Source organism: Panulirus ornatus, chromosome 7 (assembly GCF_036320965.1).
Source record: "Panulirus ornatus isolate Po-2019 chromosome 7, ASM3632096v1, whole genome shotgun sequence".
NCBI classification, from domain to species: Eukaryota; Metazoa; Arthropoda; class Malacostraca; order Decapoda; family Palinuridae; genus Panulirus; species Panulirus ornatus.
In genome coordinates, this window is record NC_092230.1 from 23,464,867 (window position 1) to 23,482,553 (window position 17,687).

Below are 17,687 nucleotides of genomic sequence, written 5' to 3' on the forward strand. Positions count from 1 at the left end.
TGACGTAGTACTGTAAAAAAAGACCCTCGTGTTCTTATCTCAAGTTGGCGTGTGTTAAAAGCGAAGTTCATTTCCAGTGTGTCAGAGTGGAAGGGCAATAACGAGGGATCCGGGTCGGGGGAGGGCCGTGGGATGCCGGGGGTAGAGTAGGGTGCCGGCGGGGCGCGCGTGTCGCTGCTGCTGCTGCTGCTGCTGGGGCTCCTGCTGGTGGTGATGACGACGTGGTGTGCTCCAGGCAACCCCCCACCCCTCCGGGAGTAAGGTGAGCGGGTATTTTGGCCCGTGGCTGTTGACGTTGTGAGCATTGATACGCGAGCGGCAATTAGCGAGGAGCACGATGCATTTACCTTTATCGGTGTCATCGATCATGGGACGGCGGAGGAGCGCGCTTGGCAGACACCCACCCACCCACCCCGCTGCTGCTGCTGCCACGCCCGACCTCCCCCTCACACACACCCACCCACCCTTCGCTCGCTCCCCCCCTCTTCCCCCAGACCTGCCAAAACATCCAGCACCTGGGAGGAAATTAAGGAGGAAGAGGACGAAGATAAGAAACACCTGCAAGTAGGTGAAAGGGTAAACAAAAAAAAAAAAAGTTAGCCAGGTCGAGGAACACTCCCAGAGGCGTGCCTAAGATAGCCAGCTCATGTGACAGGTGGAAGAAGAGATAAGAAATAAAAGAGGAAGAAAAATAATGAGACTCCGGCAGGACAACATGCAGTGTGACGGCAACTGTGGCAGGCAGGCAGGCAGGCAGGAGGAAAGGGAATGGGAAGACATGGGATGAAGATGGTCCAACCTCCCGCCCTTACCCGCTGGGACTTACTGAGGTAGGAAGACGGTAACTATAGGAAAGGAAGGAAGGAAAGAAAGGAAGGAAAGACTGAAGTAAGGCTAAAGCGAAAGAGATGTGAATTACGCTATGACGACCCATTTCAGTTGTCCCATGTTAGTTCGTCCTCACCCAAGAGTAAAGTAGCTTGTTATTTAGTGAATATTCTCATTACAACCAGAAAACCGAAGTAACTGAGGTAAGTAGAGTTGTTGAATGTAGCAGAGCATTACTGACCAAATAACACTCAGAATACACATGGACGTGTACCACGACTGCATCAATACACATGGACGTGTGCCACGACTGTATCAATACACATGGACGTGTGCCACGACTGCATCAATACAGTTATACCTTGTTAATACTAGGGATAGGGTCGACACCACACCAGCCACGCATTTTTTTTTTTCTTTTTACACATTGTCATGAGAAATGTTATCATGCTCCGTGATTATATGGAAGCTAGTGCAAGCCTGAATACCTTCATACGCATGGACATGTTCAGTTCCAATAGTGGTCACTAGATGGCTGCAGGAACACATTGGGTTCGTTAAGTAAAGGACGTGGGAGACCTGCCGGCTTTGGAATTCGAACAGATGTGTTTTGACAGCCGTGGAGGGAAGTCTGGATGGCTCCGCGGCCCCAACAAAAATGCCTGATGACCCCAATTGGGGTTGCGAACCTAGGTTTGGGAAAACTCTGATGGAGAGAGAAGGAGAAGAGACGAGAGTTGAAAAGAACTAAATGGAAAAAGGATCAGAATTAGAGTCGTGAAAAGAAGGAAAAGAGAAAATACTAGTAAACATGAGAAATAGTGATTAAGTGAATATAAAAGACGAAAGAAAAAAATAGATACCATAACACGAAAGAAGATGAATGATTGTATAAATTAGTAAATATAGAACACATGATAGACTAAAGAGGTATAAAAGAAAAAATAAATCCCCAGCAATCTTAGCCAACACAAAAAATTTAAGTGGTTGTGTAACTTGCAGGTAACACAAAGAATTGACGTGGGTAGTGTGTCGCCCTGCATAGCCCAGCAGACTGACACTCAGGGATCGCTGTGTCCGTTGGTTCACATCCAACCTTCAACCTAACTTTGGTCGCCACTTGAAAACTGCGAGTGAGATATTTACGAAACTATGCTGAGTTGTTTCCGAACGTCAGATGAACTGAATGGCATGACCTATAATTGTCGCTGGAAATTTAAGCCTTTTTTGGGGAAATGGTTTGACTTGGGAACTTAATCGGGCCTCATAACTTGAAGAAACTTCCACCTCTCGCCATTAAACTTTATACCGTTGTTTTCCAGTATCTAAAGAAATCAATGGCGTCAGACCCATAACTTAAGTTTAACTTTTATATCACGTATATAAAAAGGTTTAATCTGAAACTTAACCTGGCTCATGACTCGAAGGAAATTTCACCTTTGGCGGTGGAACTTAATGCAGATTTCTTTTTATATTTATATTTTCCGGGCAGTATTTCCAGCCATTATTATTTCAGTCAGCTTGCAGCGTAGGCGACACAAGCGTCCCCTGGAGCGGTGTATTTTATCTTGCGCATGAACACATCTTTCCCAGATCACACGCACAGTCCTCACCTGGCTGGCCGACAGTGTGATGAAGTGAGAAAAATCTACCACACCATTGTAACGTTTTTGTCACATTATTATTATTGCTGTTATTATTATTATTATTATTATTATTATTATTATTATTATTATTATTATTATTATTATTACTTTTGTTATTATTATTATTGTTATTATTATTATTATTATTATTATTATTATTATTATTATTATTATTATTATTTGTTCGTTTATTTCTTTACTTTTCCGTATTAAACTTTCCCATGGGGCAATATGTGCCGCACTTCCACCATCACACACACACACACACACACACACACACACACACACACACCTGTACACGGGGTCATCAGTCATATGAAGTGTGTTTGTGTTTCATCATCTGCCTCGATACGTCAGTCATCACTGCTATACTCTGTCCACAGAACTTCTTCACCCATCCATACTGCTGTAGATCTGCTTGACTGTGCGCACGTGCAGTCGCGCTGGGTTTTCGTGCATGCGTCGTTATAACGATATTTTCTCCTCACACGTACTGTTCACATCTTCGCCGTTACCTTTGTTCCAGTTGCTATCGTAGACTGCATCTTAGTTTATCCTTTTAGACTGTCTTACATTTTCTTTCGGATCACTTGAAGATTCGCCTTCTCCCAACTTTCTTTTGGGTAGGTAGGATAGGCTAGACTACTGCCCCAAACCTAACTTAAACGAACCTAACCTAATTTAGGCTGAGCTGGTACCCTTAACCTAACTTAACGAAACCTAGCCTATCTTTTCTTAGAAAGACTACCTAACTTGAGGAAATTTAACCAGACCTACTTAACTTTCTCTGGAAAGACGTTGTGGGTATTTCCAGATTAAAGATGATCGCGCAGATTAACCCAGAAAGACAAAGATTTTACATCAGTACTTAGATTACAAATGGAGGAAGGAAGGACTCCTTGTCATGGAAGCCTCCTGCACACCACTACACTTACATTCCTCCCATTCATCAGATCCCCTGGAACCTCCCGAAGTTTGCTCCCAGGCTTGATTCTTCTCCAAGCTTCAGCTTGTTCTGTGCCACTCATTACCAAGCTATATATATATATATATTCCCATATACCTCGACCAACTGATAGCCGTTGGGTACTTCTTCGTTCACGGTCATATTACAGACCATTCTTATTGATCTGACCTTGCCTCACCCATGTAGATTATGAATTTGGTAAGTTTTTTTTTGAAGTTCAAATCAGATAACAGAAACACGGGCTAACGCGAACTCTGTTGTTGGTCTTTCCTGTGTACTTCCACATGCAGCGCTCATCGGCCGACACCTTTGGAACATCAGTTCAAGTCTCTCGCCCTTAAGTGCCCAACTCCTCGCACACAACGAACAGAAGCGCCTCACTGGCATGCAATAACTGTGGCAGCTTCCGTACTGTGTGTCCTCATAGGCGGCTCAGCGACACTGCTGCATCAGCCATACCTCACTCCCTTTCGTGCCTCCTCCATACAGCCTTTACGTAACCATGGTACATTATACGCTCCAGATGCACTCTTACGTCTATTGTTCAACTCCACATACTCTCTCGGCCATTAACTCTCGCTCAGTCACCACTTCCGTGACGAGGGCTCTCAACAGCATTCTACCGCCTGATATGCACATCTGTAGAGAGTCGGAACTTACCATTTACCTTTTTCAGAAGTCGTGATTGCCGCCGCGTCTTCACCTCCCTTTTTGTTAAGGTTTTCTGCATTGATTTAAGAGCAAAGATCTGGTGCACACACACACACACACACACACACACACACACACACACACACACACACACACACACACACACACACCTTCCTTTATAGATTCGTCTCTTTTGATTAATTTACACAGTGTTCGTTAATGGGTTGAGCTCAACCAGGTCACAGTCTGGTAAGAGAAGAAAATTTAGTACAGTCATTCTTACTGCGTTTACATTGTACTAGCGGAACAGTCAGTCATTGCTTACGTCCATTTAGCAGGCACACGACCCTTCGTCCCACACACTCAATACAGTTTCCTTGTGTATTCAGCTGTCTTTCGCCTCCACCCTGCACACCTCACTTCCCATTTATTTTTAACACATTATTGTTTTTCTCACATGATTGTTGTAAATTGTCTTCTTATATACATACGTTTTGTGCACTGTACCCAGTCCCGAGTTCTGCCATGGTAATACTCCACCTCATATATTATCACTCTTCTGCAAAGTATTGTCTCGCTAACGAACTTTCTTTTCCATGATCTCCCACGCTTGTCAGATACACCCCTCACTCTTTACACAGACGTCTGCACCTGTTGGCCTCCTTCCTGTTCAGTTTGTTTCCCTCCCATAGATTTTCATTCATCCCTTTCCCGAGAATCTCTATTTACCTTCCTTTTATTCTCGTATCCTTTTTTTGTTGGTGTTGTTGTTTCCTATCTTCATCGTTTACCCCTGTATTCACCACCGTTCTCATAAAAGATTTAGGTTTTTTTTTTTTCTTAACGTTTTTCTCCCTAACCATCTTGTGCAGATCTTCGTTCCACCATGTTCTTCCTGCAACCTGTTTCTCCAGTGCCCCACGTACACCTCCCAGAAAAGCCTGTGTTAATGTTCTTTTCATTTCCTTGCACATCGACTTGGCCTCACTTCGTGCTATTCTATTCAACGTGTTTTGGAAGTCAATTTTTGACTAACTTTACCTCTCCTGTGACCTCACGTCTTGCGCATTTCCCATCATAATCTTCCTTTTACGCTCCCCGACTCTGCCTTGTTTCTACCCATGCCACAGCTGTGTGCGCGTATCCTTATGTTGATGGTGTCTGCAACACACGTACCTGTTGATACGCACATCACACGGATCCTCTCACCATTGTAATCCTCGCCGGGGACACCAAACATATCTGCTTACCGTTGCTTGAGTCTCCCCCGCCCATCTGTTCGTGTCACCCATCACAGTGATCCTCACCCATGGATCTGTTTCGTGAACTGTTACTCTCAAGAACGTATCCTCAACCTCTCTACCATCGTGTGTCACAAATGCAGTCGTCGCGGTTAGTTTAGCTTTCTCTAGAATTAATAGCTAGTACCGTAGAGCTGATGTGTACCCGCAGTCATATACCTTCTCCGATAATCACAAGTTCCCAACCTACCTGTGCTGCATAGCCAACCCTCACTGCTCTCATCTAGGTTCATCTAACACACTTTACTTTCTCCCAAGTAATTTTCAACTTTCTCTCACACTTCCCACACTACAAAAATATTCTTCCACGCAATTATTTGCCACGTCTGCTCGTTTACAGTGTATATATATATATATTTTTTTTTTCTTATACTATTCGCCATTTCTCGCGTTAGCGAGGTAGCGTTTAGAACAGAGGACTGGGCCTTAGAGGGAATGTCCTCACCTGACTCCCTTCTCTGTTCCTTCTTTTGGAAAATTAAATGGGAAACAGTATATATATATATATATATATATATATATATATATATATATATATATATATATATATATATATATATATATCCCTCCCAGATACCACCCGAGCCGTAGGAATCTGCATATATGATCGTTGGCGGCTGCGGGCACGTCATTTACGTCCGAGGCCCACGTACACCCTTTGTGGGAATTTACCTTGCCGGGCCGGAGTGGTGGTCAGGCTGGCACGAACTGTGTGTGGGACGTCCAGTTAACCTGAGGTACTACACTGTGCCACCCTGCCAACCTTAACAACACCTCTCATGGCCACCAGTGGTGGGGTCACTGTGCATGACCAATAGAGGTCAGCTTAATGCTCTTCTGGTCGTGACGCGAACGGTTCCCGGAAGGCCCCTGTGTGTAGTGTGTGTGTGTGTGTGTGTGTGTGTGTGTGTGTGTTGGTGATGATCGTCACGCACCAGCGGGTAAAGTGTGTGTTTGGTTGTACACACTTCATGCTGAGGACGCTGCTGACATACACAGTATCACTTGTTATTCTGTACGTACGAGTACTTTTTTTTATGGAAAATGAATTGTGATATCGCATTACAACCTGGGATCATGTCACACGCGCTGGACAACGTTACGAGCACCGTTACGTTATTTACCGAAGCGGTGCCGTGTGTAAGGACATTATGTCACTTATGTATAGTGGCAGCAGAATTGGTATGGTAGTGTCATTCCCTCCCAGTTGGGAGGCCGGGGTTGGAATCAGTTCGGGAGGGGGAAGGCATAAGAATTTGGGTCAAGGTAGCTAACTCACACGCCTAACGCAGGATCTGTCGAATTATCAGGAATTTGGCATGGTGGCTGCTCGCTGTGAGAACCAGCAGTTGGCAGCAACCCCTCGGCGCCGCCTCGCCCGAGACTCCCCTCAGTTGGTGTATGGCAACGGTGCGGGTCGGGCGGCTGCGTTCCTGGGCTGTGGTAAGGCCGGCTCTTACTGATGCTCTCTGGTTGACCCTCCCCAACCCAACCCCGCCGCCTTGTTCATTGGGGGGGCCCACTTGTGCTCATTCCCCCCCCCAGCTCTCGTGATGGGGGGTACTGCTTACCAAGGCCTCCTCCGATGGGGGTAGTTATAACCACTGGCTTCGAGTGACACTGTAATGGTGAGCCCGGGTTCTTGTGATGATGGGGCAGAAGTGAGCCCTGGTTCTTGTGATGATGGGGCAGTGGTGAGCCTGGTTTCGCGTGATGATGGGGTTGTAGTGAGCTCTGTCCTTTATGATGATGGGACAGTTATGATCCCGGGCTGTTAGTGATGGGGCAGTGGTGAGTCCGGGCCCTTGTGATGGGGCTGTGGTGAGCCCGGGCCCTTGTGATAGGGCTGTGGTGAGCCCGGGCTCCTGTGACGGGGCAATGGTGAGCCCGGGCTCTTGAGATGGGGTAGTGGGGCCCCTTGTGATAGGTCACTGATGAGCCCGGGCTCTTGTGATGTGGTGATGATGAGCTCAGCTCTAGTGATGGTTTAGTGTCGGGGCCAGGCCCTGGTGACGGTGAACTCTGCTCCTGCGGTGAGGTATTGGTGAGGCTGGGCTTGTGTGGTGAACCCGGCCGGTATGATGGAGTAGTGTGGTGAGATCGGCACTGTGGATGAGGTAGTGATGAGCTGTGGTCTTCTGATGGGGCAGTGGTGCCCTTTGTTGTGATGGGGGCAGTAGCGCCCTTGTGTTGGTCAGCAGTGAGCTGTGTTCTTGCGATGGGGACAACAGATATATAGTATTGCTCTCTGTCATGGGGTAGTGGTGCCTTTCTTGTGTGATGGGTAGTGATGGGGGATGTTGGTGTCTTGCCCTTGTCATGGGGGGTAATGATGAGCCCGCCTCTCGTCATAGGGCAGTGATGACCCCAGCTTTGGCGCTGTAGTACTGATGACCTTTGCTTGTTGGAATGACCTATTTGTATTTACCTGTTTGTACAGTACGGGGAGGGAGCTCTACACTCGTTGGGGGGGGGGGGGTCCCCATCTCTTCAACTTCATGATAAACTCTTGTATTTTTGCATGTTGTCAGCGTTTACAGCTTCGTCGGGTAACTTTCACCCACCACACTGGTGATGTAAAAGTACCTCTCTCCTAAATGTTTTTCTGCACAAGTTTCCCCTCTTAGTTCCTCGCGACTTCTGGTTGATTGCTCTGTGTTGCATCTATCGAGGAAGTAATCACAGTCGACGTCATCAAACTGGTTTAGGAAGTTGAAGGTGGTTGTGGGCAAGTTACCCCCTACTCTTCTCTCTTTCATTGTGGGCAAATTTATGGCCTCTGACCTCTCACTGTAACTCAGTTGTGTCAATTCGGATGCCATCTTTGTTGCTCTCTGGATCTTCCCTGCTAGTTCTGTGTGCTTTTTTAGGTTACGATGACCAAACATGAGAAGCATATCATAGTTTTGTCCGTATGTGGGATGTCCAAGCAGACTGTGATGTCTCCATTATAGGTCTCCAGAAGTGGAGCCGTGGCGGCCCTAAGTCCCTCTCACACCCAACATTCCAGCAACGTATTTTCAGCAGCATGATGATCGTGTTGAGGCCTTTTCCCACCGTATCCCATTTCATTACTTTGCATTTGCTAGGGTTGGTTGTTGCCAAGTATCAGAACCACTCCCCATTTGTCTCAGTTTCCTCGTAAGTCGCAATCCTCATCATTCCCTGCTTCCTTCATGACCTTGCCATTGCTCCGTTTATACAGTGGATTGATTCCTCCTTGTATGGAGTTACTGCTCTCACGTCTGTGGTGTGGTTGATGCTCTGCATCCTTGCTTGACAAAGTTAAGCCGAAAGCAGGCAGACTCCAAAACTTGACTTACTTGCCCAACGTCGCAATGTTGGTTCACTTTCCCTCTTCTGTAGGTATTGCTTTGGTTTTTGCTTCCGAGAACTGGCTGCTTGTGTTTCCCCCCACCACTAGCTAGACCAGGCCGTACTCGGTAAGCTGCTGTGTGGCCGTTTAGAACTCAAGAGTGGGCCGTCTTGGTGACTGTTTCTTTCCCTACACCTCGAAGCTTTGGAACTCTCTACTCCCTCATGTCTTTCCTGACAACTATGACCTGGCACATTTCAAAAGACAGGTCTTTCTTTTCTTCTAATATTAGTAAACACTTTCCCTCGTCTCCTCTTTCTCCCTTTCATAATCCTCTCTATGTTTCAATTAAGGCCCGGGCTTGATGTGGACACTTTGGTTCGTGATTGGAATCTCCAGGGGAAAAAAAAAGCAAACATATTCAGGTATGTCCAGCCCATCTGGCAAGTCATTTACATAGATTTACATAGAAAGAGATATGGTCCCAGAACCGAGTCCAGCGACGCGTCACTGGTGACCCGCAACGCTGCACAAGAGGCGTTTCTAACATAGTCTTTTGTTCCCTCCACTTAGGTAATTTGCTATCCATTTAAGGAGTCTCCTCCCCCTCCCTTATTCCTGCCTGAAGATCCAGTTTCTCAACCTTCCACCTTATATTGTACAGTGCCAAGTGCTCTCAGGCAGTCCAGGAACACACGGCTCATCCAGCCGACTCTTTTGTCAAAAACGGAGCTCGTTCTCACGTAGAAGTCTGTAAGGTTTGTTTCGCATGACCTCAATTTCTTTGTTCAGCGCTCTCTTTCACTCTGGTAGTTTATCCTGTACAGGTAATTGTACATGTACCTTCTGATTATTTTTTTTTTTATGTTTACAGGACCACACTGGTCAGAGAGATTGGTCTGTGGTTAAGCACAATTTCCCAATCTCCTTTCTCAAAGACAGGCATGATAGTGAATCCATTCTACCCCCTCTTGGCCCAACTCCCTCTCCCAGTGACATATTGAACAGTTGTTGAACTGGCTTGGCAAATTCATCTGCACACATCTGCAGCGCATATTGAGAAGCCTCATCAGGCCCTTTGATAATCTGAAAATGCCTTTTCAAGCTGTTTCGGTGCTTTCCAAGACCCCGTTTCCCACTGCATCTCGCTGGTTTTGTGGTTGTAGTGTCTTCCACCATGAAAATGCTTTAAGCTTGTTATCGAGCTGCTCATATATAGTAATTACATCGTCCTCTACAACTCTCTCAACGAATCTTGTAGTTGGATTGGCTGCTCCTCAACCGACCGTGTTCTCTTGATGAAGATTTCGTGGAGAAGTTGTGGCTACTCTCCTGTCTTGTGTATAATATTCTTTTCAAAGTCTTCCAGTTGCTTGCTCCTTCCTTATCATGCCTCACTTTTCTATACCTCTCAGATCCTGGCGGGTTGTTGTGTTGCTTACATATACTCCAAAGCACATCCCTGCGCTTCCTTGCTTTCTTTTTATATCTGTTATTGAACCATATCTTTCTAACCTGCCCTCTCTGTTTTGCTGCTCAAGGTACCCATGGTCTTACCTTTCATTGTAGGCTTCACAGAACTCCATTTCCCAATTTATATTTCGAAAGAATTCGTTTTACTTCGTTTAATTTACATGATCATATCATCACTTTCAGTGTAGTGTCCTCTCTGTTCTTTTTTGTGTCCACATTAACCGCATAATTGTACTCAAACATCACATGATCTTTTTTTTTCCCAGTTGTATCATATCTCATTTTTTTTCTAGTTTCTATGTTGTTGTATGTAAAGATAACATTGATAATGATTGGGGCTCAGCAACCCCTCGGATTTTAGTGTGCTCAATGACGTGCATAGCACATGCAAATTCCCCGTATTCAAATTAGAAAACTTGTCTTCAAGGCTCCATTTCCATGAGAATCTAAATTTCTCTCAGTGTGTTGATTTATTAATGAACTCCGCCATTACTAGAACTCTGTCATCTGCGAGGAGTGTGCGACTTGCTTGCCACGGCGTCTTGATTGCCCCTTCTTGTTATTATTCTATGTTTGTTCTGTCTTATTAGAATCGTGGGTGGTTTGGTCAGCACCACCATGCCTACCCTTCTTACGGTTACTCTTGTAATGATGCATTGTGTGATTGGACCGTCCATCAGTATTGCCTGAAATTTGATGGTGATCTTTAGTAAGATGGCTATATCCTTCCCGTGTTCTTTAGTAAGAGTGCCATATCCCTCCCGTGTTATCAAGTATCCGTCCACTGAGACGAGGTCAGATCTTATCTCCTTGATAACATGTCTCTCCGCTGCTCACACAGTTTCAGGTTTCCCCCAAATTTGGTCGTCCAAGAACTGTAGCTCCTTTCCATACCCCACCGGTCCACCCACATTGGCATACACTATGTTTAACCTGACGTTCACATGACTTGACCTTGCTCTCCTCTCTCTCAGGGAGTGATGTGGCTGCTCTCCTCTCTTGCCTCTTTTGGTGTCTCCAGTTTGTTGCCTTCTTTGTTGTATTCTTTTTCTTTTTTTCTTCTACCAAACAGAAAATTCAGCCTTGTTAGTACGCTTTTGATGAGCTTGGGGAAGTACTTCCACTTCCTGTCAATAAAACTACGTATTGAAGGTGATCATCAGGGTCGTTCCCTTATTTCTTGATGGTAGGATCACGTTGTTTTATCTCGGAAATTGCATTTGGTATGTTTATAGCCTTCATTAGGGTTTTAATCGGCATTTCTTCTCTTCGAACCCTGTCTGGAATATGGGTCTTCTTGCAGACCAAAATATACGAGCTATTTATGTCTATGTGTGTGTGTGTCACTTTATTGAAGTCTTTACTTTTGGCTGTAGTGCAAAACACTGGTCGGTTGGGTCCCGAGATAATGATTCGTCACCCTATATAGCTAAGCCGTTCCTCGGAAATTTTCGAAAATCCTCCTCCTTTTTTTTCCCCCGATTATCCGCTGAACATGGAAACCTTCTTCCATGAAACTGAGCCACGTACTTACGTGATTGTTCTGTCCCCAGTAGTGAACATTACGCTCTCTGTACTACGTACGACCCTCCTCTTTGTTCCCGGATCTCGGTTTCTATGTACTAGTCAGTCCCCCCTCTGTTTCTGTAGCCGAGTCTCAGAATGTGTTCTCATTCCCTGTCCTCCATTTTCTGTAGTCCCTGGACTCTCTTGTTATTGCTATTTCCTTTTGGAGATGTGTCCCAGGGACATACAGAGCAGGCAGACCCTGGTGTGCTTTGTCTTTGACTTCACTGGATGCATCTTTGTTCCCTCTGGCAACATTCCAGTTCCATTCTTGTAATTGCTCTCATTTTATCACGCTCTCTTGATTATATTTCCCATTTTCATGATTCACATTCCAGTTAATGACACCTTTCATGATCTGTTGATTTGATTTCTCACTATCTTAATTTCCTCATCAAACGTTTGTCATAACTTTTCATCCTGTTTGTTGATTATCGCCTGCAATTTCTCGATCCTTACGGTGGCAGGGGATTCTCGGCTCTCTCTCTCTCTCTCTCTCTCTCTCTCTCTCTCTCTCTCTCTCTCTCTCTCTCTCTCTCTCTCTCTCTCTCTCTCTCTCTCTCTCTGGCCTTATATTTTGTATTCGAATTGTTGTCTCCCTTGGCCTAAGATGGTTAACGTAATATTGCAAAGTTAAGAAGATGGGAGCAACACGAGTGTGAAAGTCTCTCCCAGTTGAACATGAATAGTGATAACAAATTAGTCATCTCGCCGCTACACATACTCAAAGTTTTCAGTTAAAAGTGAGGGGAAAACTTGAGACAGAATCTCACTTGCGCCTCGTTCGCTTAAGTTCATAATGTTCACAATCAGGCTTGTGTACGATGAAGGCAGAAATCAGTCGGAAAAGTTTGAAACAAGAGTCAAGCACTTGATGACTGATGGCGTTGGTGTCTGGCCATAATAGCTCTCTCTTTATTCATCGTTAGACTTCATTCGTGTTTTGCTTTATATGCTTCATTTACCTAATATGAGCTGATTAATTTGTCCGTAAATGTTTTTTGATATGTAAAATGACTTCTAGAAATATGTAGCATATTTAACAGCGTTTCCTCAATATGGAGTCCCTGGCCAGCACTACACATCTGTGTCACAGTGAAATGATACTTTTCAAACCACTGGTATCCTCCTCCTCCTCCTCTTCTTCTTCCATGTACCGTAGATGCGACGGATCTAGTCCAGAAGGTGGGAGCTGGTCTTGGGTGCTCTTGTCTGCTGTTGGTGCACTGCTGTGTGATGGGGAGGGCTCGAGCTGTGTCCTGTAGTCAGTTACCCATTCGTTCTATACGGGTAGGGGAGCTTAACACTCGTGGGAACCCATCCCTCGAACCATCTCTGCTAGTATACACATCTTTGACGTATGTTGTTTGTATTGACCGTAATCTCAGTCAGTTTATATCATTCGTCCATTACTCCTAGAGTGTAAAGGTAGTTCTTTACATCATTTTTTTTTTTTTTTTTACAAGTGAGTTTCTAGATTTCATGATATGGCCTGATATGGCCTAGGGTTGTTGTATCCTGGCATTTCTTGAAGAACTGTGCGCTGCCGGCATCGTAAAGTTGGTGGTGAGGTCATCATGCCTCATTCTTCTATCTCCCTTGGCAGACAATTGTGGGGTGGGGGGGCTGTTCATGTTATTGGGGGTATTGATGGCCCCCCTTGCTCTTGTGATGGCGTGGTGGTGGTGAGACCTCATGTTGTGCCTTGCTCTCATAATTTGACTATTTGTACTGTACGGGAAAGGAGTTTCACACTCGCAGGGCCCCCCATCTCTTGAACTTCACTACCATTACTCATCTTCTTCGACTTACTTATTGTGTCAACATTTACCATGTCGTCAGTTGTCTTGTTCCAGTCATCTGCCACCCTGATGCTGAGGCGTTGCTTCCTCACAGCCTCTCTGAAAGGCTTTATTTCTTGGCTTCTTTGCTGAGTCGTCCGGTGGTTGTGACACGACATCCCACAAAGAACTTATCCTGCTGACGTCTTCCAGCTGATTTAGAAACCTGAAAGTATGTGATCAGATCACCCCTCGCTCTTCTCTCCTACATGATGGGCAACTATATTGTCTCCAGGCCTTTCTGTTGCCCTCCTCTGGACCCCTTCAGTTAGATTTTTGTTTTTCATTATGTACGACGACTAGACTTAAGCATATTGTGGTTTCCATCATATATATACACGTGTTGAGTAACTTGCCGGACACTTCCTGATCCATAATGCTAAAACTATATTCAGATATTTGCCAACTGACAGTTTGACTCCTTTATGGTTGTCCTGATGTGGAGCCCAAGTGACAGGTTTGGCACAGTGTCGACTCCCGAGTCTCACACACACACACACACACACACACACACACACACACACACACTGTTGTCGCTTCGTTGCCTCTTCGGTAATACTGAGGCCTTCTTACACCGTGTCTCGTCTGATGACTTTGCACCAATCACCCGGGGTGAATGTCATCAACATTGATGGGGTTAGTGATGACACCGGAGTTAGGATAGGGTAGTGGTTGCCCGCCTGGCTCTTGTGTGATTACGTATATGTCTTTACTTGTTGTACCTGCACGGGGAGGGAGGGGGCTCTGTGCTGTGGATCCTCATCACTTGATCTTTTATTTTTTTCTGCCATAGCACTTTGTTAACCTTTTGTTTGCTGTTAACACTAACATCACCTCCTCCCTTCGTGGATTGATCTGATACTACCGAAGTCCTTCTATACATCTCTTAACATGTTTCCTTTTAACTTATTTGTTAAGGTCTCTGATTACCATTGTTTTCCCCCAATCTTTCGAAAATCTGTTTGTCGTCAACCTGATGGAACTGGTTCAGAAACTTGAAAGTTTTTGGGCAGGTTCTCCCATTACTCTTCTCTCTTTCATGTTAGGACAAATTGTAAATCCGCTCTCTCTTCATACCGTACCGATTATGTTGCCTTCTGGATGTTTGCTTTCCCCCTTTTCAGTGTGGTGATTGAATGTTAGAGCCATAGTCTAGTTTTGCCCTGCCGTACAATTTCAATGTTTCATTGAACATTTCCTTGTATCTGTACAGTACTTAAATACAGTTCTCTCATGAGTCACGAGACAGTTTGTCTCATGAGGTGGACGTGTTAAGACAGACTCTGTATATTGTCGGCTCCCGAGTCTAGTGCGCGCGCGCGCGCACACACACACACACACACACACACACACACACACACACACACACACACACACACACACACATTCCTGCAGCTTATCTCCTGCTGGATAATACTTTTATCTTGGCCTCTTTCCTGTGTCTCCCATCGTCATTGCGTTTACTTGGCATGAATTTCGTCATCTTTGGACCAGACCAACTTTGGAGGGTTTTAGTCAAGGTTCCCTTGTCAAGTTGTGATGGGATAATGATGGGGTGACAGTGTTCCCGTGATGGGTATTGTTCATACCGGTTATGGGGTGGTGATGGGATCGGCTGCTGTGATGGTGGTTGATGGTGGCCGAAGCGACTGAGTGAATGTTTCGATGATGCAAGATGATGCGATGGTTACGTGAGGAACCCTGGCCTTCGTGGTGGTGGTGTTGTGATGTGTGGTGGTCGTGATGACCCAGTGGTGAGTGGTGGTCGTGATGACCCACTGGTGAGTGGTGGTCGTGATGACCCACTGATGAGTCTGGGTGATTAGACTTCGAGATGAACCTTGGTGTTGTGGTGATGATGGTGGTGAACGTAAGTTATTGATCAATGTGTCTGTGATGGTGATGCTGGTGAGCTTAGGTTCTTTGATGGGTTAGTGATGAGTCCCGTTCCTTATTGAGGTAGTGGTGAGTCCCGTTGCTCTGTTGGGCTACTGGTGAGCGCCGTTCCACTATTGGGGTAGTGGTGAGTCCTGTTGCTCCGTTGGGGTATTGGTGAGTTCTGTTGCTCTTTTGGGGTATTTATATGTGAGGTCCGTTGCTCTGGTGGAGTGTTGATGAGTTCCGTTGCTCAGTTGGAGTATTGTGAGGTTTGTTGCTCTGTTGGGGTATTGATTAGTTCCGTTACTCTGTTGGGGTATTGATGAGTTCCGTTGCTCTGTTGGAGTATTGTGAGGTTTGTTGCTCTGTTGGGGTATTGATTAGTTCCGTTACTCTGTTGGGGTATTGATGAGTTCCGTTGCTCTGTTGGAGTATCATTGGTGAGGTTCTTTGCTCTGTTGGGGTATTTATTGTTAAGGTCCGTTGCTCTGTTGGGATATTGATGAGGTCCGTTGCTCTGTTGGGGTATTGGTGAGTCCCGTTGCTCTGTTAGGGTATTGGTGAGTCCCGTTGTTCTGTTGGGGCAGTGTTAAGGTTTGCAGCTTTGATGGCGTAGTATTGAGCCAGGCTCCTCGGTTGAAGACTTGATGGACCTGGTGGCTGCTTCGATGGGGCAAGGATGAGCCCCGGCTGCTGTGATGGGTTAGCCCAGCTCTTGATGGGGCAACGGTTAACCTGGCCCACGATGGTGTAGTGATGAGCCATACTTTTTGATGGCGGTGGTAACCGTTAGCCCTACATTTGAGGGGGAAATGATGAGCTCCACGGTTGTTGGAGTAGGTGGGAGAGAGAGAGAGAGAGAGAGAGAGAGAGAGAGGGGGTAGCTGTGAGGTTGGCTTTCTTACGGAGTTTCTTTGCATGATAGAATATCATCACTTGGGCAGAGTTAGTACTGGGGTGAGGGTTGCGATGGAGGTGGATATACCGTGAGTGAGGGAGGCGCGTCACGCCACTCATGTTACACCTGACTTAATCCTCGTAGTTGCTATACCTTGGCGTTGTCTGAGGTCATAATACCTGGTAGCCATCGACTCGGTGGGAGTAGTGAAGACGTGTGTTGAGCGAGTCGTATCACACGTGCAGTCATCACACGCGTGTTAAGCGAGTCGTATTATATGTGCAGTGAACTCACGTGTGTTAAGCGAGTCTTATTATACGTGCAGTTATCACACGTGTATTAAGCGAGTCGTATTATATGTGCAGTGAACACATGTATGTTAAGGGATGGTGCTTTTCCAGGTGTGTAGCACGTGCAAAGTGACCCCCTCCCGTGTTCTTCCTGTTGAGAGCAGCGCGTCGAGCGCTATGATGCTTCCTAAGCTCAACCACACCTGGTGTTGGAGGAGGTGACATGCGTGCCACACTGGCCCCACCCCCTTAGATTGTGAGGTAGGAGAGCTGGCCCTGTGGCCCTCGGCAGTGTTGGTGCCGCCAGCCACGGCAAGCCTGGTTGGTGGGTTGGTTGGTTGGTTGGGTAGTTAGTCGCGTCAGCTGGTTAGTGTATGTGTTGTTGAGTGGAGGACGAGCGTGAGGGTGGTGCCGACGCACACCCTCCCTCCCACCTAGACCGGGGGACAGAAGATGAGGGGCAAAGCCATGACAACCACCACCACCTCCTCCACCACCACCACCACGACGACCACTGCCACCACAACAACCACAACTACAACCACCACCACCACAACCACCATCAGCTTCAGAGCAGGTAGGTGTGTACCTCACTCATGGCACACTTGTATATGTGTACCGTTCCATCCTTGTAAGTAGGAGAGGTACGGCTCGTAGTTAGACACACTCTCTCTCTCTCTCTCTCTCTCTCTCTCTCTCTCTCTCTCTCTCTCTCTCTCTCTCTCTCTCTCTCTCTCTCTCTCTCCACTACCTCCTGACATGTCGTCTCCTTCACCTGGCCGTTCCAGATATTGGTTCGTTCCCCGGCCCTTCTTCATCCAGTCTGCAAGAGGAATCTGAGAGACATAGTTTCTTTTTCCCCCATTTTTTTTCCCTTCTGTCCTCAGCCAGAGGAGGCTGGCTGGTGGGGCACCCCTGGGGTGATATCCACGTGGTACAGTGAACAGAGGTGATGTATGATTGTGCCCTCTGTTTCTTGGTGGAGGGAGGAACACGTCTGTATATTGTGTGTGTGTGTGTGTGTGTGTGTGT

At 46.2% G+C, this 17,687-nt stretch overlaps 1 protein-coding gene across 6 annotated transcripts in view; it reads left to right on the plus strand.

The window, feature by feature from the left end:
- The window catches only part of Snrk (SNF related kinase), an 852,818-nt gene that overhangs the window by 265,947 nt on the left and 569,184 nt on the right, over window positions 1-17,687 (plus strand). Inside the window, exons 1-2 of one of the 6 annotated variants that reach the window (XM_071663336.1) lie at window positions 6,740-6,836; window positions 16,767-17,232. The exons of 4 other annotated variants lie outside the window; for them this stretch is intronic. In XM_071663336.1, coding sequence (XP_071519437.1) covers window positions 17,109-17,232 — 124 coding nt within the window. In that variant the 5' untranslated portion in view covers window positions 6,740-6,836; window positions 16,767-17,108. Of the gene's footprint in view, window positions 1-6,739; window positions 6,837-16,018; window positions 17,233-17,687 lie in introns of those variants that run through there. One more of the 6 variants, XM_071663337.1, reaches the window with a different exon arrangement.